Raw genomic sequence first — 25,507 nt, 5'->3', positions numbered from 1 at the left:
TGCTGCAATGCAACAGGATCTTTAAATATCCCCAGATCTCCAGGCATTTCCATTCATTTTAAATATTTGTAGCATTATAAACCCCACCAGTCTACGTAGGCTGTAAAATAAATCGTGTTTCGTTTAATTTCTAAAATTGTTCACACAATCTAGACGCACTTTTTTTTTTTTTTTTGACTGTAATGAATTTTGACGGCGCGTTCACTGTCACTTTGGGTTGCACCAATGAAAAGAGGGAAGTTGATGATAGTCGGTTTTTAATACATTAAAAATACAGAATTATAGAATAAATATATTTGTGCTTATTTATTGAACTGCACTATACGTATGCGCTTCATGTTTAAACATAAAACCAATATAATAAATGTGTTGTTTTCTTTACACGTTAAAGGTTGTCCACCCCTGCTAGGAGAGAGCGATGGTTTGACCCGTGAGGGTTGTTGCAATGCCTCTCGATGAGGCGCTAGATTCACTGACCACAGGATGGCTTGACGCTCTTCACGCGCCTGTTGTTTTCTGCGATTCCTGTCTTATTTTATTCACGTACATGCTCCGTTGGCACGAATATTTCTCTTCGGGAAATGTAGGAGGCGGGTAAAAAACAAGCAAACCCACAACAAGTGCCGCCGTGCCCTCTTGCATGTCGACAGGAAGACGTCTCTCGCGACGCTGCGAAGCTTTGCATGAAGCCACTGCAACAATTTATCCCCTGAAAAAAAAAACTTCCACCAGCTGACGCGAATGAGCTGAAACACGTCTGTGCTTTGAATCGCAGAGGGTCTCACGGCGAGTGGCTGTAAGTTATACCTCCAATAGCTTTCCAAAGTGCGTGGATTAAAAAAAAAAAACAAAACAAAAAAGGAGACGCTTGCAACGCCAACGTTGAATGTGTGATTAGTTAACACTTTGCAACATGGCTGCGGCGGGGACAGCGGTGAGGAAAGTTTGACGTGGGAGAAGTTTTATGTGGAGGCTGCTTGGTACATGAGTTGTTCTGGAGACGGCGAAGTCGTCAGCAGTGTCCCCCCCCCCCCCAGCCTGGCACCGCATTCCCCGGACTCTCAAACCAGTGGCTGGACCGTGTGCGAGCCTCCCCTTCTCCGTCGTCCCCGACCACAGTCACTGCGGTGGACTTTGTGGGGGGGGGGAGGAAACTGTGGCGTCTGCTCCTCTGCCCTGAGCTGTGGTGGCGTTGCAGGACTTGTCGTCTGGCACCAGGCTGTATTTCGAGCTAAAAAAAAAAAAAAAAATGCATTTTTCCATCCCCGAAACGGAGGTGCGTTCGGGAGAAAATGGATCAACCTATGTGGTGAGCATGATAATACGTGTTTTTGTTTTGCCCGCTTGCATTTAGCTCCTAATAAACCGCAGGCTTCAGTCAATGCAGCAGGGATGACCAAATGTAGTGTCACAGTTCATGCAGCAAGAAAAAAGCAGCTATAACATGAGTTAAGCCAACAGATGTTGCTCACAGATGTGATTCATGCATTTCATAAGCAGTCTGAATGGGTGGGTACACTTGATTTAGAGAATTAAAGCATGAGGAAGTTCAGTAAAAAAGTCTTTGACCTCTAGTGAATCTGTGAGGACATTGAAGGCATCATCAGGAAAGAAAGCCCTGGCCTCTCATCATGATTCAACGTTGATTTCACTTTAAAGCTGTCTGACATGTAGCCACAAAATGTTGTCTTGTTATGTTGTGTTTTAAGTTGACTGTCAGGCACTGTCAAAACCATTAGACAACTTCTGGGTGGTCACCTCAGGCACAACAGAGTCCCTTTTGTTTTAAAGGTTTTAGCAGCATTTAAGCTTTCTGTGATTCCAGGTTTGCCATGATGATGATATTGCCACCCTTCCTAGAGAAAAATGCAGCCAGCGTTGTTTAATGCATTGCCAAGTGGCCTAACCAACAGTTAGGGGATATACAGCAGTCTTACAGTCTCTACGACACATCAAGGGTAAAAATAATTTGTAGTTCTGTCACCTTGCGTGGTTGTTGGCTCCCACAGCGGGTTTATTTTCTTTAACTCTCTTCCTCATTGTCTTTTAAATGGTATTTTATGCCCAGCTACGCCTTGCACTGTCTTGACACATTGGCAGCCAATTACTACAAGTGTTCAGAAGGTATAATTCATGTGGGTCGGTCAAGGACAGCCAGAGTGAAGCATCGCAGACATAAACCATTTTCGGTATTTGTGGATGTTTCACACTGTGTACCTCATAAACTATGAACACCACTGACAGACACATTCACCACGCATTGTGCTAATGTCTGGCAGAGGCAGTGCTGTTCCCAAATATACTGTCAACTCAAAATCATTTTATCATGGTGGTTTAGACAACAGCACTGCTTTAAGTGTGTTTCTGTTAATATGCCTTTAAACCAAACTTATTCATGAATGCAAGTCATAACGTTGCTAGGGAACAGCCTGGGTTCAAATTTATTTTCTATCAGGGTATGATATGAACTAACATTGCAACAAAAACAATCTTGGATGCTTCAAGAATATGAGCTCTGTAGTTTTTGTGAAAATGCATTTTCACAAACTCTACTCTCAGATTCGCCAGATGCTTTCAAACGACATCTGCCGCATCTGATTTCCTCGTGACATCACCCTGGCTGTTCTCAGAGTCCCACACCTGCAAGTGACTATTTTCCATGTTGACTCCATGTGCTATAAAGCAGAAACAAATTCTTGGAATGGGCTCGTTAATAGTTGATTGTCTGTGTTCAGTGTCCCTGTTGAACAAAACATGTTCAAAATTAACCTTGGATATTAACTTGGATACTTTCTCTGGAGACGTGGCAGTTATTTATATGCAGGAATTTAGAGTTAAAAGATAGTCAACACGTATTCTTTCAGCTGGAAGTTAATACATTTGTAAATTGAGCATTTCAGGTGCTGTTTCTGGGTCGTTTCTACCTGACTGATTAAGTTTTGGGCATGTGCAGAAGTGGGAACTTTAAAAAGCCGACTTTTCACCTCTCACTCAGCAGTCCTGTGACTATCATTGTGACTTTCCTGAAACCAGCCCACAGGAAGGGACTTTGCTAGATTATAATGCTGAGAGATGTGCTGTGTACATTGGAACCAGTAGGCCACAGAATTTGCCGAGTTTGCACAGGGCTTCTTAGAACAAGGGCTGCAGTTTTTAAATATGGTGTTATTCCTGTACAAGTACAAACAAATCATTCCTCACACTTCCTGTACTCTGGTTGACTTACTATGTTTCTCTTTGTTCCCAAAAGTATTTACAGTGGTATGGACTTCAACTTGTTTGTGGGTAAGAGACTTTGGTGCTACTGGAGGCAAATATGACTCATTTACTTTTAATCAGGAACAGGTTAGGACTTAGATATGGACAAGATAATCTGCTTCTGTTTATAGTTTTGCAGACTGTGGATGTCATATTTGACAGCATTTCTGTATCTGCCTCTATCTCACAGTGAGGAATAATTGAGAGAGAGACTCCTGAAAATGTGCTGAAATGTGCATCTATCTTAGAATTGCTCGGACTCAAATGTTATGGTAAACATTTTGCCATTTAAAATACTAATACTCAGCCTCACATATAGATGCAAGACTCCAAATTACAACTTTTTTTTTTTTTTAATAGACGCTGGACATTACTGTATTCTTCTCCTGCTTTTCTCTGTGGGGCTTGTTCGCATCAACAGGAGATTCACCAAACTCTATTAAGGCCACAAACCTTGTCGTAAATCACTTGTTTCTCTTCTTCATCTTGAGGAGCTGCACATCCATGAGATTTGACCATTAATAAAATCAACACATCTAAAATAGCCAAATAGAGCAGCCTATTTCACATCATTGATGGGAAAGTTTCATTCACAAAAATGTCATGCGAGAGTAAAAATAAGTATTTCACACTATAGAGTTGCAAATTTGCTGTCAGACATCTGCAAACAGACACAGCAAATTTAAGAGTCAGATAATTGCAATAGAAAAAATCAAAGGAACTATCATCATTCATCATATCATGACGGTTCATTGTACAAGAAGAGACACTATAGCCATTTTTCTGGAGCAAGCACTTCATGAATAATAGGTGATGTAGTCAAGGAGATGATAAGCATTAAGATGTTGGAGCATACCCCAGCTTACAATAGCTGATGTTAAACTGTTGGGCCTTTATAACAGAGTCTGATCACAGACACAAATCTGCACTAAAACCCATAACAACATAACAAAATAATTTTCCACTTTCGATGAAGCTGTAGTAATGAAATACATCAATAAAATGGTAAAAATATTGTCCGTTATTTAGCTTGTATATTTTATTAAATAGATTTATTTGGATGAAGCCACTATATATGGAGGAATGTAGTTGAGTTGTACTTGTGAAATAATCCAAGTCTTAATATTTCATTCATATGTGGCAGTAGTTAAGAACAAATCTGTTGTTTTAATCAAGTCAGAATGATTTGGCTGGGAACAAAATGTACAATGTTTACATAGATTTTGGTTTGTGATTAATATGCAGAAAACGGAAGAAAATGGGGCAATGGATTATGTGGTTCAATATAAAGAAAAATATAATGGGCTCTGCTGGACTGTCCCTCAGTTGAACTGCTTGCAGTTAACACAAAATAAAATTCAGTTTTTGCTTTATCAAACAGAGCCAAGATATTCTGCATACTCATTCTTCCTTCCTGCTGGGGTACTGCCTGCATACACATCTTTTTGTTCATTTGTTGGCTCTATTCCAAATGATTTCCCTCTCGAAGTTTTGGTTTATACTTTTTGTTTTTCAACCGGTTGGCATAATATGTCAGAAATGGCATGTGCAACTGTGCAGCAGTGTGGTCTGGAGTCTTCACAAAGTCCTATTGTTCTGACAGACTGAGATGTTGACTATAAATATTCATTGAGTCAGAAGGGGAAAGAGATTAAAACACACACAGTTTGTGCTTTGACACCTAAAAGGGAAAATCTCTTCAATCTCTTCAGTATGCACTTCTCTCATCACTGGCCAGAGCTGTCCACATTGTGGTGGAAACTGAAATGTTCTCAGAGTAGAGGAGCTGACTTAGTGTGATTGCCACTATAAAAACAGATCTGTCACAACCATGAGACAATTTAGCTACAAATGAAAAGGAAGATCAAGGAGAGGTGATCAGTCAAAACTGATAGCTGCCTCTTCACGTTACATAAACTAGCAGGTTTTGGCTTCGAGCACTTCTGTGGTTTCTGTGTCAAGTTTTCCAGCCATATAGTCTACAAATCAATTCAGAATAAAGGGAAATACGTCCAGTGTTTAGAATGGCAGGATTGATTGCTGGTTAAACATATTTTATCTTGTGCAAAAACACTGGATTCTTTTACAGTTCAATGGTGCCGTTTTGTAAATGAGACTGTATTTAGGTAAACTTACACAACGTTTTCTAACCAAAGTAGTACTAGTTATTCATGTGGTATCAATATCATTCCCAACTCCTAAAGCAGCATCCGACATGAAAAATAGATTTACTTTTTGTGACTGGCTCCAGACATTTCTGCAAGCAGATATTTGCATTGCTGGTTCCAAACAGTGGTTTTGCAGAGAACTGGACACTGATAATTCCTGCAGTATGTGATTTATTTAGTTATTTATTTGCTTTCTGTCTTTGTTATTATCTGCAGTGAACTGCTGATAATTAAAAAATGTGCAGTCAGTTCTTTCTTCACTTTAGAAGTCAATAGGGTTTGATTTAACATAATTTGTTTAACATAATTTTTAAGTTAATTGGTTTGGTCTATTCAGTGAAAACCAATATGAAGAAAAGCTCACTGGTAATTTTAAACGACATGGATGGAGAGTGAGTTTTTTGAGGAATTGTTATGTTATGAGGTAAAACAGTAGTGAAAGGTTTGCACAAGGTGCAGGATGTTTTGTAACTTCCCTGCCTTTCACCAGTTCTGTTTTTTTTTTCTGCTCTGAATTTAGTTTTTGTTTATTTAACAGGGACAGAGGCAAATGTGTTTATTACTGTCTGTGTTGGACTCATGCATTGAAAATGATGTTTGATGGAGCTTGTAGTTGAAGAAAAGTGATGGTTGTTATTAAACATATATGTCTTACATCTATTTATATATGCCATTTTATATTTGACATTGTCATGCCTGTTTCTACCTACTCATTAAAAATACAACTAGGTTTTTATTTCGTGCATACAGTTATTTTCATTGTTAATTCCAATTAAATTTGAGATTTTAAAAAGGGAGAGCTAGGGTTGGTAGGAGCAGAATAGATTGGTTTTGAGTCCTATCTGGCTATTTCCCAGATTAACTGTTCAGTATATAGAGTTGAATATACACAGTGTGTGTTGTGTCTCTATCCCATTATGTTTCCCCATCCTCTTTGCTTCTACCATTCCTGAAGTCTAAAGCTGGTCCAGTTGCTTCTTTACTGTACGTATTAGAAACATACTGGTTACATTTACACAGTCTTTCTCCTCACATTGGAATTTGTCCTTGCTCTTTCCCCACAGGCCTACAACATCCATGTTAATGGTGTGCTGCACTGTCGGGTACGCTACAGTCAACTCCTCGGCCTCCACGAACAGGTAAGGCTTTAACTATCACATTATAACCATAACTGTCAGTGTGACTGGTCCTGCATGTGAGGAACACTGACCGCTGTTTAAATACCACCACATCCATCTAGACTGACCTTTCACTTGTCTTTGTTGTTGTACAGTCAACGTGCCAGCCTCCTATCACTTTGAACTTTGAAGACCACGATGGCTAGAAATCTCAAACTGTTGCATGTAAATAGGTAGAATCGTGGAGGAGGTTGGAGGATGTGGTTGACACGGAAAGAATGTCGTTGGCCTTTCTTTTACTTCACCTGCTGGGAAAAGAAACTTAATCTGAAAAAGAGATGTTGGTGGAAAGTTTTGAATTTGCTCTAAGCATTTAGTGCCTCAGTGAAACTTTACAAAGATCCACAGATATTTGTTAGAGCTGGTATTAGGTGATCACTGTGTTCAGCAGCTACTTGTTTTTTTCTAGTGCAGTGAATGAAGATAGATGAATAACATTTATCATAGATAGAATATGCAGGTTAATAAAAAAAGGCAAGCAAGGGCCAAACTTTGCTATCTCCATCCTCACGTCTGTGCTGTCCAGTCTCACAGTTGCTGTTGCCTGGCAACAGGGTGTGGGAAAGACGCACTTGAATCTTTAAGCATCAGCCCCAAAGGGCTTCCTGTGGTGTAGGCATGACCTCAAAACACTGGTGATTGCACACACTTTCCTCAATTACTACTGAGAAATTGACAGCTAACTTGTAATAAGCTGTATGAGCTCAGGGTTATATCAGATTTAGGACTTTGACGACATTATAACCCATGCTCGGTGTCTGTGGCTGTAAGTGCTGACTTGTCTAGCCGGTGGTGCCTCTGGCGTGCCTGAAATTGCAATGGACACTATGTTAAGGTGAAAATCACCTCTCTTCCCCTAATACCCACTGTGGTCTTTCTTCATTGTGCCATATGTGCAGGACAGGAGTTTTTTTTAATGATGAAAGAATGTGCCAATAAAATCCTAATGATCAGTGTGATGTACAGTTTTTTGCCCGCAGCAACATACAGGTTCAAATTAAACCACATTTGATGTATGATTCTAGATTTGTGAGGTCTTTAGTTTAAGACTTTCAAGGTTCAAAGCTGCCAGATTTCAAATGATAAATGGTAGAAATGAGTCAAGAAGCTGGAAAACAAAGAAAACTTGGAATAGCTAGACAGTCAGCCAGGGTTCCAGATGTATCTGTCTCTCTCTCTGTCTGCGTGCGTGTGTATGTGTGTTATGCACGGAAAGTCTACCAGCTAGTCGTTCAAACAGGGCTTAAAATAACCCTGTGATTCATCTCAAACAGCATGAATGTACCTCTTAGAAAAATGAATCTACAACTCTTTAATTCAAGAGGCTGCCATTCTGTAGTTAAGTTAATAGGTTTGATCATATAACCCCATATAAAAGCTTTCACAGATGCTCAAAATTTCTGTTTAAAAATAAATTTAGCTAACTGACTCTTCAGTCGTGATCAAAAATACAGCCTTAAATACTGCTGCTTTTTTTAGTCTTTCATTTTGTGTTGTGCACCAACAGATAAAGAAAGAATACGGCAGCAATGTCGTGCCTGCTTTCCCCCCAAAGAAGATCTTCACTCTGACTCCTGCTGAGGTCGAACAGAGACGAGAACAGCTGGAGAAATACATGCAGGCTGGTAAGTTATTCATGCCAAATAGACTTTTTACAGATGGCTTGGATTGCTTTTCACTTCATTTCTGAATTTAAATTCCAGCTACAACGTGGTTGTTTTTGTTGGTATTTAAATTTGAATTGTTAAATAAAATAAAATAAAAATAAAACTGTACCAAATAAGTACAAGTAAGTAATAAGTTTGTTTTTAAAACGCTGTTACATTGAGACCAGGAAATGTTTTCTTCTCTGCATCAATGACAAGAATGAGTTGTCTATGGGGAGGCCAGGCTTACACTGGTTTCTACGTGCCACATAAAAGGTAGAAGTGTTCCACTGATGATCAGAGCTGATGATCTGAGCACAGAGAGAGCTGGTACACTCCAGCCAAAGCCTTACTAGTTATACTGACATACCCGATGGAAACACTCCTACTCATGATTTCAGACCTGGTTGGCTTTTTAAATGCATATGGGTTTGGATCCTCTAAAGATGATGTGTTTCCACAGGGACACTTGACTTTTGAAAAGCTGACTGTCAGAGAATATTTTCTATGTTTTGTGACAGTAACAGTGAAACTTTTTTTTTTTTTTTGCAGTAAATGTGCCTCATGACAGTTCAAGTCTTGTATGTGTTTATACCTTCCTCAACAAGCCAGCTAGAGTCTCCTATCTCAGTTTAAGAGATTTTTTTTGTAATAAGTTGAACTCTCTGCATATGAACATGAATGAGTGGAACCAGCAGTAACCCAGAGGGTTTGTTTTAATCCTCTCAAGCACTGGCAGTTTCAGCAGAACAAGGAAGCGTTGTTAGAGTGTGTATTTGCTCATAGTCTGGGAGCATACGCACACAGGGTGTTCTTGGCTACAAGTTCACTTGGTTACATCATGGCTTTTTACATAGTTATGGAAAATGAACTACCACAAACACATCTGCTGTGACGCAGATGGCTCATAGAACTTTTACATTTTGTCAAAGGGTTAGACTAATATGTAAAAGGACAATGATGTACTAGCTCAAATACACATATAAGCTTATCATACAGATAATAAAAATTCACAGCTCTGCAACTGAAATCTGCAACATGAGTAAAATACATACTCACTTACTAGTTAGTACAGTAAACTGAGGCAAAGCCAGATCACAAGTTGTTGTATTTTACTGACCTAAACTGCCTTGTCAGTTGTTTTGAAAGGCCAACCCCATTTCACAGAACAATATCAAACAGCATGACAAGAGAAACATTAAGACCAGCTGGAAAAGGCTCTGCCTTGGGAAGTTTATATTTACATAGCATCCACTAAAGGACCCTTAACTAATGGCTGAGCTAACAATTCAGTGTGATATGACTAATTTTGTGGTCTTGTTGCTGTTTTGGTTTCTCTAATTTCTCTCCTGTTTATGTTTTTAACAGTCCGTCAGGATCCCTTGCTTGGAGCCAGTGACCTGTTCAATGGTTTCTTAAGAAAAGCACAGCAGGTTGGTTATTGCTTCCCCCCCCCCGTCCCGTCATTTGGCTGTTTTCTGTTGGCTAGCCTGTGAGTGGGCAGGGCATGCTCTTTGGACCAAAAACCTGATGTAGGCATTTCTGCCTGGCTACTAATTACTTTTGCTTTGTGGTAGAGTGAGCTAGCTACTGTATATTCTTTTATTCGTTTGTCGAGGTGTGTGGCAGTAGATCCTCTTGTCTTGGTTTGTGTCATCTCTAGGTTTTGGTTTAAATGCAGAAATGTGTGAAATATTTATGTCAGACATAAACTGAGGGGGATAAACAACATTCTTCAGGAGATGGCAACATAGCTGCATTGTGTGTGGGAGCTGAATCCTTTTGAAACATTATATCATAAATAAAAGAAAAGTGAGCTACCTGATGAATCATCCTCATGAGGTTTGCCAAAAAGCTCTTCATGTACCACTAAAAAGGCTAGCATATTCTTAGCTGACGTGGACGATGCTGTAATAACACAAACTAATTGTGTGTTACTGCTGCCTGACAGATGACGTGTCAATGACTTATTCAGACCAGGTAGCGGGACTGATTTGTCATCATTCAAGCTGTGACCTGCGTTGCCCGGAGGACTGCAAATCCAATAACCTTTATGGACAGATTCATCCATCTGCAGCCACGTCACACCCATTCTGCTTCTCCTACTCTTTCTTCTTTTCTCATTAGTGTCTGTGTTTGTCGCTCTCCCTCACCGCCAGCACCTTATGTACTGCAAGGACAGCAGGTGCAGAATAGAAGATGAATTACTGCCTGGTGTTATCAATTCATCTGCACTTTGGTGGCAGGGTTGTATTTGGAGACCCCCTGCTCAGAGAACAGGGAACATAAGAGATGATTTAGCCAAGGTGGTGAGAGACTGTTGCTCAGTTTAAGATTTCTTTTAAGTTCTGAAGCGATTGTTTAGAGTTTTGAAATATTCAGAGGTTTTCACAGTTAGGTTTATCTGTCTGATTTGTTATTTATTGATTTTTTGTTTTCTTCTTTTTTGTGGAATTTTGTTCCACTGCCTTTCTTGTTCCTTGCTGGAAAGGCACAAACAGAGGCACAAATGCAACAGTACTAATGAATTCAGCTCCATTTTTATGGGTGAGCCGGGAATCTTAAAGTTCCAGCAATAAGTCTGTTAATCAGATTGAAATGGCAACATGATCGATTTTATTATTAAGTTTCAATTGAGTTAAGAAAATTAAGCGTTAATTCATATTATTAGGAGTTATTACCCTTACTCCTTACACAAGATTTTTCATTTTCTTTAAGTGTTGTTTTGCCATTTAGAAAAAGAAATAATTTCATCTGTGGCATAAAAGCAATATTTGTTAAGCAGTCTACTTGTAATAAATACATAATTGTCCATTCTCACTCATTGGATTGAAGTATAAGAGCTGCATTTGAAATTTGCCCTTGTAGGATGGGACCACAAAAGAAAAGTCTAAATAGGAAATTAGTAGCTTGTGTGAATCGCCTCCGGAAGTTAACTTCGGCTTTGACTAACCGACTTAACTGTTTTTCCTCCTATATGATATTGGTTTGACATTGTTGTGGATTGCTAAGAAAAAACCAGATTAACCGTGAAGCTGAACAAGTGTCTGTTATGTTGTGTTTTTTTCCTACAGGAGACACAGCAAATTCCTACAGAAGAAGTTGCTCTAGACATCTCTCTCTCCAATGGTCAGAAGGTTACAGTCAACATTTTGACCTCAGATCAGACGGAGGATGTCCTTGATGTAAGTGCCACAGTGTATTCTGTTAAAGAGCGTAAATACACCAATTTCAACCTGTGTGTTGAAATGGGTGTGTTTATTGCATAATTTGCAGATATGGCAAATTTAGTCTCAGAATACATACAAAGAAATGTGTTATAATGAATTATAGACTCACGGATAGATCATAGCACTGCCCCCACAGGCTTGTACAGTAGGCACTAGACATGATGGTTGCACCACTTCACCCACCTCTCTTCTTACCCTGATGCACCCATCACTCTGAAACAGGGTAAATCTGGACTCATCAGACCACATGACCTTCTTCCATTGGACAGTTCTTAACCCAGTTTTAGTAGTTTCAACAATTTCCTGTTTGATGTTTTCTTTGCTTGTTTCATGCCAATAATTTGACCCTTCTGAAACAGATGAACATCTTTTCCATGACCACAGGATGTGTCTTCAGATATGGTTATTTAAGAAATGAGAAGCTACTCACTGCCTCAGTTTGGGTTAAATAACTTGTTGCCAGGTGAAAAATAATCATCCATGCAGTAATTATCATCATATATTATCATATATTGCTTAGTTAAATCAAGGTATTAACTTTTTTTTTTTTTTTGGCCAGGCAGTGTATAATCATGTTTGCAACTTGAAACTAAGTGGTTTAGTGCTGATTAGCTCTGCAAAAGGCCACATGTCTTGATAAGATTAACATGATTTAATCTTTTACTGTGTGTTATAAACTCTCTGTGTTTGTCTGTTTAACCAGAGGCATTTGGTGTCTGCTGTTCATAACAGTGCTGACAGATACCTGGGATTTCTTTCAGACAAGTGATAATGATTTAGGGTCTTTAATAAGCTCAACAGGCAGTACACCAAATCGTAAACCCAATGAAGTCACATCTATTTGTATAGACTGTCTTTACCAAAGCAGCTCTTAAAGGACTTTATGAAGTCAGAGCTACTTCAGTCTAAATAATAAAAATATCACAGTAAAATCAAAGTTTACAACAAAGTAACATAAAAATCTGAATATGATGACAGGGCTTGACAAGCTTACCTAACATAGAGATGGACTAAATACTAAAAGCAGAGTCAATACATAACTTCATAAATTATGACACTACAGTATTATATTCAAAATATATATATATTGATTTTTTGTGTGTGTGTGTGTGTGTGTGTGTGTGTGTGTGTGTGTGTTTAATAGGTCAGATAGTGACTGTGGCCCAAACCTTTTAGTATATGCTCTTCACCTCTACCCTTCATTGATCATAAAAAACCCCACTGTTGCACTAACTCTGAAATAAGTCATCACGGTAAAAACATGCTGCTTCGTCATGATGTCCTTTGTCACTGTTGGCTGTAAATCAACCTTGTTAGATCACTCTTAAAGTACTCTCATGAATGTTTAACCACAAGTGAGCCACAACAGACGTCTACATTGTGTGTCGCCTCCTGATTTTTTTGTACAGCGTTTTGTCTCAGCAATACAACAAAGGTATTTACAGTTTAGCAGTTGCCTGTCTACATTTCAAATGCAGACATTAAACCAGGCCAAAGAGGAAGTGGTACTATGCACAATTGTTTATACAATTTGTCACAGAAAAACATGTATGCTGGCAAAAGACAGTTGTTAAAAGCCAAAGACAGCCACTATTGTAAATGCATGTGTCATGATGTTAAACTGTAAAAAGAATTTGCAGTTTGAGCAATTTTTTGAAGCTAAAGTATGATTGTGCTTACATATAACTTTTTATAAGTTTTCTGCTTCATACAGGGTTTTTGTCCTCTTATCTGACTTCACTCATTTTATCACTCATTATTTCATATATTTTTGTGTAAGAATAAAACAGATAAAGGAATTAATCATTTGACTTTTATCATGAAAATGAACTCTCTCTTTATGCTTGTCTCTTTCTCATCTTTCTCTAGGCCGTTGCTACAAAGCTCGATCTTCCAGATGACCTTGTTGGTTATTTCAGTCTGTTCCTCGTCCGTGAGGGTGTAGATGGAGGTTTAACATGTGAGTTTCAACATCAGACCCTTAAGCAATCAAAGACAAACAAAAGATTAAAAAAAAAAGTTTTTGTTCTTTGTTAAAGCAGTATCCATATATGTCGATATAATGATCTAAACAAGCTATTAATTACCAGCTAATTAAAATAGTAGTAGCAGTAAGAATGCAAAGTCAAACTGGAATCTTCAGCTTTTCAGCTGAAGGTTTAGTGTGCTTGCAAATATATAAAGGATTTTTTTTCTCCCATTTAAAAGCTTCTTAAAGTAGATCAATAATTCATTACTGTCTATAATTTAAATCCACCCTGGAATGTATTTTCAGAAATCTCTAGAAGTGGTCATCTTAAGAGCTTAGAAATCATACAGAAGTTAGAAGACATTTTTCTTACAAACAAGAAGAAGTAGGGTTTGAGAATGAATGCTAAAGCTTTACAATACTGATTGGGAATTGTTATAACTTACATTTTTAATTTCTTTTACTCTAAATTCTTCCTCTGTGAATTATAGTATGTGGAGGAAATTTAGGGGAATCTAGCAATTGTCCAGCAACTATTTTGATTTCTCTCACTGTTTGGCAAAGCATTGTGCTATAGTTTAGTTAAAGAAGAAGAACTGCATCACCCCATGAGAGGTGTTTCCTGTATCTGAGTTCCTGCTGTATCTCTGGCTGCATGCATTATTCATTTATTCAATGCTTTGGAGCTCAGTGAAGCCCTGTCTGGCTATGTGTGCTAGTTGTGCAGTGTTTCGAAAGGTGTGAGCTTTCACACCAGGCCACTTGCAGTGTTTTCAGGATGAGAATGCAGTTGTTGACTGCAAAATGGCATCATACACAACTTATAATTAGTGACCTATTTCTTTCAGAGCTACAAAGAGAAGAGAGGAATTTCTCATTTCATATTATACTCTGAATACAAAAAATATTTATTTTTTATTCAGATATATATTATATCTAGATAATTGCTAACTTTTCCCCATCTACTGTGCAAACACTAGATATGTTTGTGAATAAATTTAGCATTTGGTCAATTATTACTTCTACCAAAACTGTTGTACTTCAGCCATTTACTGACAGCTGTAGGGATTTTAGATTTGCATGCTGAACCCTCTTGAAAAATATGAAGGTGAGTCAAAAATAAAAAATCAGCTGTGTAAATGCATCTCATCAATATTTGCCATATACTGCCGTGTTTTGTGGTAGTACACTTAATAATGCAAGCTGAGTGCATAAACACATATTATCACATGTATCATGATGCTTTAACAGTGTATTAAGAAAAATAAATGTATTAATAAATGTGTGTTTCTGACTTGTGGACAAGCACCTTAGGCACAGATGATTGCCTGTACTCAGTAGTCAGTGCTGATACACAGTGTCTGTTTCTACTCAAAATAATTGCACAACATTTATTATCAAATGGAATACCGCAGTGACACAAGCAAACAGCTTTCCAATCCCAAATTGTTTCAATTTTCCATTCCCTTTCTTCGTCCTATCACAGCCCTGTTGGGTCAAATCTCTCCTCTGTCCCAAAGGCTCTCTTCTCTTGTCTTCCACCTGCCAAATGCTCCCCCTCTCCTCATGCCAAATCCATTCCAGGCTAAAAAATGGTGGCAAGTGAACGTGGAATAATGTGTAAATATTGCTGGCTAGCTTGTATATTTTTGGCAGAGTTTAAATCTGAATATGGGGTATAAAGAGAAGCGCCATGTGTATGACTCAACTACTAGAATAAATCTGGTGCAGAAGGCTGTGAATCAAACAAGTGGTGCTGGGAGTATTGACATAACAGGACAGCTAGAGGAATTCAGTTACTGAAAGGCTGTATGTTTCCCAGAAGTGTGTGTAAATCAATATGTGATGTAAAATATGCATAGACATGAAGGCATGTCAAGAAGAAGCACTGTATGGTTTGAAAAAGCTGCACTTTTATCTGCATTTTATGTTTTTTAGTAGTTTCCCACTAACATCTTATTTCTGTCTGTCTTTGAACTCCTGCAGAGATTTGCAAGATCAAAGTAACTAAGATGTGTTTCTGCTCCCTGTATACAGCAGATCTTTAAACATACTTTTGCAAACTTAATGGCAAACTGAAGAGCTTTGCATTCATCGGAGTTGTGCATGCTGTGATCTCTAAAAGCCCAGCAGCCCCAGAGATCACTTGAACCCTCTTCAGGGAACTTGCTAAAATGAGACAGCTGCAGATTATGAACACGCGCACACACAAAGAGGCCATTATCTTTTTTCATATTAGAATACTTACAGACAAATATTTTATCTGACCAGATGGAGTCAACCACACTGTTTGTTGATATCGTCATTATCCAAATGTCCCAGGGACTTTAGACGTACTTGTTCCTCACTCTCTCTGTTTTCCTCTCTTTCTCTCTCAGTTGTGCGGAAGCTGCAGGAGTTTGAACTGCCTTATGTATCCATTAACAGCTTGAGGAGCTCTGAATTTCACATACTCCTACGGAAAAGGTAACTACCACCTGCTTACATCTTCATAGTGTCTTTCTGGTATGGAGGTATTTGTTTCCCCAGCTACATAGCAAAATGTGTTGAATAAACATTATGAATCCCCCCACTTACTTAAATCTTCTAACATAGCACTTTTCAGTTAAAGTCTATGAAGTGACAGTTACAACAACCAGCAATATCAAACCAGAGGTTAAACTAATCAGTCAGCCCACAAAGCCTGTATCCTTATACAGAGAAGAAATTGTTAACATTCTTTGTAATCAAGGTCAGTGTTTTTCTGTGATAATGTTTTTCATTGTTTTATATCTTAAAACAAATGGAACTAGGGTCAGTGACAATCTATGTTTATTTCCCACGATTAACAACAATTCATCCATTCCTGTTCCTGTGTGCTTTCTGCTGCTTCGTAAGCTGAATGGGGAACTGTGCTGATTTTTACACGTTGCTCTGTTAGTATGTTTTGAAGTACTGTTACATATGTGAAGTTGTCTAAAGCTTTTTGTGGCTCCAGAGAGTGCTTCACAAACTCTGATAAATTGCCTCAACTAACTGTATAATGTAACTTCAGAGGCCGTATTTGGGATTGTGGAAAAGTTTGAAAACAAAAAGTGCAGTTAGGAGTGAGTTTGGCAGAGAGACCTCTGTAGTCCATTCCTTTCTGCTTTAGGCTACATTAGCCCATACTAACACAATGCAACTAAGTCTGACAAAACTGCTAGTGGCTGAGATACATTGTGGATATAGTAGAATAAAAGACAATATACAGTGGCAAGAAAAAATATGTGAACCATTGTGATCTGATCTTCATCTATGTCTTTTGGAGTGACCAAGTCAAAGCCCTGACCTCAACCCAATAGAGATGCTATGGAACGACTTTAAGAGAGCCACACATGAGACATCCAAAGAATATGACAGAGCTAAAGCAGTTCTGCAGGAAGAATGGGCTAAAATGAACATGTGCAGGTCTGATCCACAGCTACAGGAAGCGCCTGGTCCAGTTTTTTGCTGTCAAGGGGGTGGGGGTCAACCAGTTATTAATTTCAAGGTTTCACATACTTTTTCCGCTAGCAGGATGAGGTTTTTACGGTTGTTCTCAATAAAGACAGGAAAGATCTGATTTTTTTAATTTTTTTATTATTTTAGGCACATTATATTTTTGAATACTCTTGACTTAGATGAAGAATAGAGAAAACCACAAAATTTCAAAAGGCTTACATACTTTTACTTGCCAATGTCTCTGGTTTTGCTGCATCAATTGTGATAATTTATTTAAGCTATCGATCCTGGATCCAACGAATGAGTCACACACTAAATTGGTGGAGGAAACGCTTTGAGCAGAATGCATACAAAAGGGGAAAAATCTAAGGCACTTTTTGAGGCAGGTTTGGAGCTATAGTGATAAAAAGCCTTTAAAATGGCATGGCTTGCAGACAGAGTAGAAATGAAACAGAAACACAGACACTTCATCACAAAACCTGATATAAAATGAAAGTTGTACCCTAAAGGGGGAAACATTGTAAAACATTCCCATGGCTTAATGAATCTACTGCTATTACTTTGGAGATGGGTTATAGATAATGTGTTTTGTCATTTCTTTAAGCTATAACTTTTGTGGCTCCTTTTGAGTAGTGTTTGGCTGTGCAACAAATCAAGCATGCTCCACTACATAAAACAAACACCTTTTTTAAACTTAAACAGTAGCTAATGGCATGTCTTGAAATGTTACTGCTTCAACAACAGCAATATTGTAACAATATTTGCACTGGTTTCACAGAAAAGCACTCAGATTTATGGTATATTTGTGGTTCATTTATCTAGATGAAAATTGACAGATGTAACTTTATCTGTTATTAGGAGGAGGCAGAGCAGCTTTTGGGTGGGCTGCCCAAACAAACTTCATGGACAAAATACTGATGCATACTTCCCCATACAGTCCGCAGTCAGCGACTGCTTCCCTTTTAACATTTTTCGACTTCCTCATATATCTTCTTCTTCTTTTGTTATCTTGCCTCCTACTGACTGAGGTGCACACAATATTTACTTTCTTACTGCCTCAAGGAAAATCTTAAGTCATCCTGACCTAGTTTCACTGGGGAGTGTAGAGCAGCAAGGGCCGAATGATAGTAGAGCTAACAAGTGGAGGAAAAACAGACCCCCAGTGTATGAGATCCAGGGAAGGATTAGGTCAAAATAATGAAAAGGGCTCTTAATGCATTCTAAAAATGGAGTGAATTCTTTCTCTGTGTGCTGCAAACACTGAGTCTATGTAACGACAGACTTTTCTAATCACTAGATATTACAATTATCCAAACATTCACGAAAGACTAAATATGAACAGTACTAAAGGTGCTTATAGGTCAGCAGGAATATGTATATATATAAAATGCAAAGGTTTGACAACTGACTGATTAGTCTAATTTAGAGAAGTCAAAACACAGCCCACGTGTCCCAGCAGGAACCTTCACTGCATGTTTAACTTTTAAGACAGTCAGATCTATTAATTTTGATTCCACTGTTCATATTCTTCTCATTCTCTCTTCCTTCTCTCCTCCTTTCACTGTGATTCTGTCTTCTCCGTTACCAGCTTTGAATTGCTGATGTGAACAGGCAGCATGCTTGAACATCTACCTCCAGTAACACCTGTTGTATTATGCAGTTACAGTTAACATGTTAAATCTCAAGCCTGTTCCAAAGTCTTATACACATGAACATGAACATGTTAAGAATTTTGCTAAATTGAATAAAAACAGTATTAAATAATGAACACTCCACTGATAATAATCCTTAACTGAGGTATGAAACCAGTTACGTTTCAGTTTTTTGTAAGCAGAATTATAACATTGTTATACTGTATGTGGTCCCAGACACATACACGCAAACCATTGTTGCTCAATCCACATAGTGTTGGGTAAGTTGGGTCCAGACATTGTGCAAACTTGTGCTTTAACACATGTAGCGCACAGATTGTCTGAGTCAATATGGATTTGTAGAAACTGATGATGACATTTCTCTCTGCAGTTACTGGGACATGGCATATGATAGTGATGTGATGGACAACAGAGTTGGTCTGAATTTGCTATATGCCCAGGTAAGAGATATCACTGCTTAGTTAAACCACTGTCATTTATCTCATCTAATTTCATCTATGTTATTTATTTATTTATTATTATTATTATTAATAATATTTAGTTAACAGTGGTCTTTTTTTTACTTTTGTAATGCTGAACCAATCAGAAAAATCCAAATTAGCCATGATTGGGTTCATTTTGCATCTGTTGTTTTGGAGCTAGCAAGAAAACTAAATCAAACACTGCTATGTCCCTGAGCTGCCAAATGCCCCCCCCCCAATCCCCTGGGTCCCTCCATTATCTGATGGCTGCGTCAGCTTGTTTTGACTTTGTAGCACCTTGAAGTCTGTAGTTCCTCTCTCTCATCCTATTACAGCAGATTCCCTTTACTGCAACAACCGTGATCTGTTGTATTAAGCATTTTTGAGGCAGCTAGTTTGATCAGAACCTGGAACTGCTGAGTGCTGCCTCTGGGTAGCAGAAAGGAAGTTTGCAAGCATGTGCATGTTTCTGTGTTATTATTTACTGATATGCACTTTTTAAATGAAAGCTTTAGGGTGTGAATTCTCCCAAATGTAACTTAATAAATACTTAAGAAATACAAATACCTGTTTCCTTTTGTTCATTTGTGCAGAAGATGAATTTTAGTTCTTTGATTTTGCTTCTCCAGACAGTGTCTGACATCGAGCGAGGCTGGATACTTGTCAACAAAGACCAGCACAGGCAACTTAAATCACTGCAGGAGAAAGGATCCAAGAAAGAGGTAAACAAGGGCATCTCTTTAAGATTAATGAAATCTTTGACTTTACTTTACTTACTAACTTCAATGCAGCTGATAAATCTGTAGACCAGTGCAGTACTGCTTCTAGGCGAGTCTGTTATGGTATTAGCCTAGTTTACCCATGATATGAATGATTTATTACATGAATCCAGCTAAGAATTCTAATTTATTTTCTCCAGGGATTAGACAAAGACATGCATTTTTTTTTTTTTTTTTTTTTTACAGAAGTTAATTTTTGGAAACTAATTTTCTTATTCTTTCCAGTTCATTCATCTAGGTCAGACACTGAAATATTATGGCTATATTAAGTTTGACCCATGTATCACTGACTTCCCTGAGAAGGGCTGTCAAGTTATTGTCAGTGCTGGCAATAATGAGCTCAACTTCCATGTCAAGTTGCCCAACGAACAAATGAAGGAGGGAAGCTTCAAGGTCACACGCATGAGGTGCTGGCGAGTCACGTCTTCTGTAAGTGGAGTTGTGTGTAAGACAATATGAGAACAGAATTCACCTTCATGCATGTCTGTATCTTTCAACCTCTGAAATAATCAAATTGGAATCCCATCAGACTGTAGCCAAAGCTGCTGCACCTCTGCTCTTCAAGCTTATGGTATCAGAATAATTTGTGTCAAACCAGCAATGCCTTTTGTGCTTCAAAAGCTGCCCGTTTACAACTGTTGTTTCACCCACTGCACCAGAAACAAATGTCTTTACTCTTGCCAAGCATTAGTTTTTACTCCTACTTGCTAAAAGTTCTGACCTCTGCACCATCTATCTTCATCAGTCCAATTACAGCCCAAACACACAGCCCACATAGGGATAGAGCTTTATTGATCCACCAACCTCATACATAGAGCAGCATCCTTTATTTGAACTGATAATTGTCTTTTGGCAAGGAGAGAATAATGGCATGCAATACAAGAAAGCAGCATTCAGTTCTGTTGTCGTTCACTCGCAAAGCACAGGACCAGAACCAACCAATTACCCACAATTAATTCTAAATCAAATCTGACCTTGACCTGTAACGTTACTCAAACACTAGCTACACAATCCCTCAGTTTAAGACGGATACTGTTTCATAGGCATTTACAAAAGAAATATCTCAACTCCTTTACTGGCTTTAGAAATAAACACTAGTTGATTTAGTTGTGTTGCTTGTATTCATGAGTTAATACCCATTGCACATCATTTTTGCAGTTTGCACTTTGAGCAGCAAAGGTTTGAAAGAAGTAGAAGGCACAGTGTTAAGATTCAGATGCATCCAGTTGGATATGTACGGTAATATTTAGTGATTTTGGAGTTTGACCCATGATGACGAAAATTCTGGATTTGGCAGCTACTACAGCACAGAATGTGGTTGCATGTCTCTAAAACATCACGCAACTTTCTGAAAGTACCATACTGAATAAATAGAAGCAATTTCAAAAAATCACTACCCATGTTTTACTCCTGATTACAGCTGTATTATTTTTAGCTGGCAAGAAATCCAGAACAAATTAATTGTCTAAAGAATTAATTTGTTCTCTCTCCAAATTGTCAACTAGAACTGTCTCAGCAAGAAAACATCAATCCAAACGGCATGCACCTCACAGTTATCAGCCTTGATTGTGCTCTGAACATGAACGAATCTTATCTATTCATACTTCTGTGAGGTGCTGAGAAAAGCATTACATGAAGCTCTACTCACATCAGTTCAGTCACTATTTGAAAGATGAGTATTTAAATTCAAATAGAGATGGAGAATATTGTCAACTTTAGTGTTGCATTACTCTTTAACCAGCTTAGTTATTAGATGTATCATAGAAGCTTAGCAAAAGTTAATCAGCACAGAGATTTGGACACATAGCAACACGTCTAAAATTAAAATGCATTTTGGCTCATCTTATTAGAGGCTGATCCTCCACAAGGTCCAGCGTGGGGATCAGTTTTTTTTATCTCAGCCTCAGAGGTCATAGTTATTTTAAGAAGCCCTTTCCTTTTCAACAAACTACTCCAGAACATCTGGTTTGTTGCAACAACAAATGACAAATCTCAAAGGCATTTAATATTCTGTATTTGTACATATTTCTCTCTTTTGCACATGTTTATCTTTTAGCAAGTGTTGTATTAGGATTTGGTTAAGATTCGGTAGGCTGTCGAGAGCGGCTGCTTTCTAAGAAGAAATGCAAGACAGGAAATGTGATTCAGCTGCTTACATGACCCTTCAGTCATGGAGTAGAATAACAAGCTTATGCTCTTGAAATATAAAAATGTGTTTCTTTTTTGTGTGCTTCAAACACAAGACAGATTTAAGAAGGCTGAGGAACAAGCCTACAATAGATAATATGTAAATTATAAGAGGTTAATGATAATATATTTAGAACATACCTGTGAAGCACCAAATCATAATCTTTCAACTGTTCTGACACTATAGCAAGTCCCAGTAGCCAACGGTACAACTAATCCCTGCAGCTCAGCCAAATGTGAGGTCAAGCTGGAGCTCGCCTTCGAGTATCTGATGAGCAAGGACCGCCTCCAGTGGGTCACCATCACCAGTCAGCAGGTGAGAAGATACTGACGGGGTCAGGGTGGGAGTTATCAAACTTTAAATGCGTAATAGACACAAATATGGTTGACTCAGATTGTTTTCATTATAGACACATTATTCCAGTGTATATTTTAAGTAATACCGAAGAAGGATAAGTGACAAACATGTACAATATTGCAGAGGTGACTAAGTTTGTCTGTGATTTCAGGCCATCATGATGAGCATCTGTCTTCAGTCTATGGTGGATGAATTAATGGTGAAGAAGTCGGGTGGCAGCATAAAAAAGGTTTGTGTTAACAAAGTATTATCCTTAAAAACATTTCATGTAGCTTCACTTTTCCATGTAAGAAGTCATCGAATAGTATAGTGGTGCAGAAATCTAAGTACATGTACATATAAAATGAACCCCATCGCTAATTGTTCTTTTGTACTTGTGTCGCCTTCCAGATGCTGAGGAAACGACACAATGGCTCCATCCAGCGGGCAGACAGTCAGCAAGCTGTGAAATCTCCCCCTCTTCTGGTAGGAAAATGAAGAGCATGCCATAATTTTGTTTTCAGTTACCCCAAGTGCAGGATAATTGAACTTCATATGTGCTTTGACTACAGGATTCACCCGACCCAAACCGGGAACAAGTTGTCAAACTCTCGGTGAGTATTTCTTTGATTATGTGGATTTTATTTTCCTGTAATGTGTTCTCTGCTTAGAAAAAAAAAAAAAAAACGCAGCTGTCAAATAGTAGCTGGTTAATGTGTTCCAAGAACCATTAACATATCATAATAAACCGCTGCTGATTAAACTTCTGATTATTGTGTTTAGACCAAGTTAAGCTCAGTGTCTCTACGAGGGATCAGCGCCTCCAACTCAGCAAATGACATCAGTGGCAATGATTTCCATGGCAACTATGCCTTTGAGGGAATCGGGGATGATGACTTGTAATCCTCCAGTTCTCTGTTCTTCCCTCTTCATTCCACTGTCAACAACTGGGGCGACAAATATACTGAGCTGAGCTGAGCCAAACCGAGCGGACCACAAACACACACACGTCAGATTCTGCAAGATTGTAGCTCCTTTCTGAAGAAATTGCTGCCTTAAGCTCTTGTTTAATCTTCGACAGCGTCCTTCCTTTTAGACTCTAAAAGCTCATCTTGATTTGTTTTTCATTTATGGTAATTATATTCAACTGAGACTTGGTCCCTATGTTATTAACTTGTGGCAACATACTGTAAATAGCATGTAAAGCTACAGGCACTCAAATAGAGATGTGTTCCATGAGTCACTGTCTGATCTGATCAATTTTCAGCTTTTGTTTCCTTCGTGTGAATTACTGATCCATGAACACGATATGTGAAGTTCTATAATGCAGTGAAATCCTTGGGGTACAACATAAATTAATATATTATAGTACATATAAGTACATGAAGAAAACTAGATCCCAGATTCTTCCTCTAGTGCTGGTATGTCCTTTTCCAACCAGAGAGCCAAATGTTTAGTTAGACCAGGCACTAGTGATAATACAGCAGAACTGGTCGTGGATAGTTCTCAAACTAACCAGTGAATGTGTTGAAATTAATCTTACAAACCTGTAGAACATTCAGCTGCTTTCATATATGGATGATCAGTGTTTAGCTTGGCTATAAACCAAATTGTCATGTTTTTAATACTGTTAGTGATCCTCTGCGTGCTGTTCATGTGCCGAGTCATTAAATATGTCAGTTGTGTTTTCAGCTCATGGTTGAGGCACAGTCGCTCATAATGCCTTCAGAAATAGTCTGCTGCCTTAACTTTTGCTTTTGCCTGGTGGGTTACTCCTCTCCATTCAACACAACATGGGCTGAAATGTCAAATAGAAGTTAGTGTCAGCCAGTGTTGCCCAAGATCTTGCAGAACTTGATAGATGGTTAATTTGGCTGAGCTGCTTGCACTTGCTGAACCCATCAATTTTGCACAGTATTACAGGTGGAGATGAATGTTTGAGCGAAAGCTCGAACACAACTTTGTGTGGAAGTTTTTTCCAAGGAGCTTTTGTAAATCCATCTATGATTTAATTTTTTTTAACCAATTTTTTAAGGTTTCTCATAAATGCCAAATTATAGTTTACTAAAGCATTTTGCACAAAATAAACACAAAAATTATGACAATGTCACTTTTTATATTATGTACATGCAATTAAGTATTCAGAACATTTACTAATATCTTTATCATCATAGCTTATTCTAATCAAATAGATGAAATGTAATCTAAGCTGTATAAAACAAAATGTGTAAATGGACTAACATTTATCATGTTTACATACTGTAATGTGTAGGGGACTTCATAGTTAAGTGTTTACAAATTCCGATTTTTTTTGTCTTGTGTTTGGGGCATATGATGGTTGGTGGGACACATTCTTTGGGGCTTCATTTCATTGTAATTTGTAGGTACATTGTGCCAATCATCTCAGAGGACTTGGTTGAAAAAGGTGCTGTGGTGAGGTGACTGATCAACAAAATGAACATATCCCACTGTCTCGTAAGACATGTCCTTCTATTTTTAGTGATGTTAGCTTCAGTTATTTCGAAAAGCGGTGTCTTCGCTGATGTTGAAGCCTGTTGATGTAGATCAGTGCCAAACTATCAACTTCTTTACCCACTGGTAGTCAAAACTGTAAACAGACACATTGTCCAATTAAATGTCCTTTTCCTGCAGTATTTTCTAATCTGTCTTCACTTTCATTTTTAGTAGAGACATAGACACCCCAAATTATTTTTTTCCCCTGTCAATACCAAGTACATGGAAGCTGCAGGCTCCTGGGTGTTAAAAAATATTTAGGTGCCAAATTACATTTCAAGTGCATTTTTCTTGAGCATCACTTTAAAACTAAATGTCAAATTTCACTGTGTTGATTCATTCCACTACTTTTCATTTAGATTTTTTGTGATAAGGTCGGTGATAACTGTCTTGTCTATTTGTCATGATGCTAAAATAAACTATGAAATTAGGTGACCTTGTGGTTCTCTCTTGTCAGTTAATGGTCCACTTCAGTAATTATTTCATTATCACTCTGCACTACTCCCACGTTTATTTCCAGCAGCAGCTTCGGCCATCTGGCACATCATAAACCAAGAATCTTACGCTGTGTAGAGCTGCAGTACTAATAGGCCTTTTCACCAAGGACATTTTGACATGTGACAGTATGAAGAGCACAAGTGTAACTAATTTTAATGAAGACTTTAA

The 25,507-nt window shown here is 38.2% G+C and overlaps 1 protein-coding gene across 1 annotated transcript; it reads left to right on the top strand.

The window, feature by feature from the left end:
- Nucleotides 1-452: 452 nt before the first annotated feature.
- snx17 (sorting nexin 17) lies at nt 453-25,277 on the top strand. Its single transcript, XM_026341080.1, has 15 exons — nt 453-1,309; nt 6,491-6,565; nt 8,112-8,229; nt 9,619-9,683; nt 11,325-11,435; nt 13,350-13,440; nt 15,828-15,915; nt 18,934-19,003; nt 19,654-19,746; nt 20,029-20,232; nt 22,178-22,306; nt 22,500-22,577; nt 22,739-22,813; nt 22,900-22,941; nt 23,111-25,277. The coding sequence occupies exons 1-15, from the start codon at nt 1,250-1,252 to the stop codon at nt 23,228-23,230; spliced, it is 1,419 nt and encodes a 472-aa protein (XP_026196865.1). The 5' UTR covers nt 453-1,249; the 3' UTR covers nt 23,231-25,277.
- The last annotated feature ends 230 nt before the right edge of the window (nt 25,278-25,507 follow it).

Source organism: Anabas testudineus, chromosome 24, assembly GCF_900324465.2.
Source record: "Anabas testudineus chromosome 24, fAnaTes1.2, whole genome shotgun sequence".
In the NCBI taxonomy this organism is placed as follows: Eukaryota; Metazoa; Chordata; class Actinopteri; order Anabantiformes; family Anabantidae; genus Anabas; species Anabas testudineus.
Note: the sequence above shows the minus strand (reverse complement) of the source record. Positions and strands in the feature narration are given on the sequence as shown.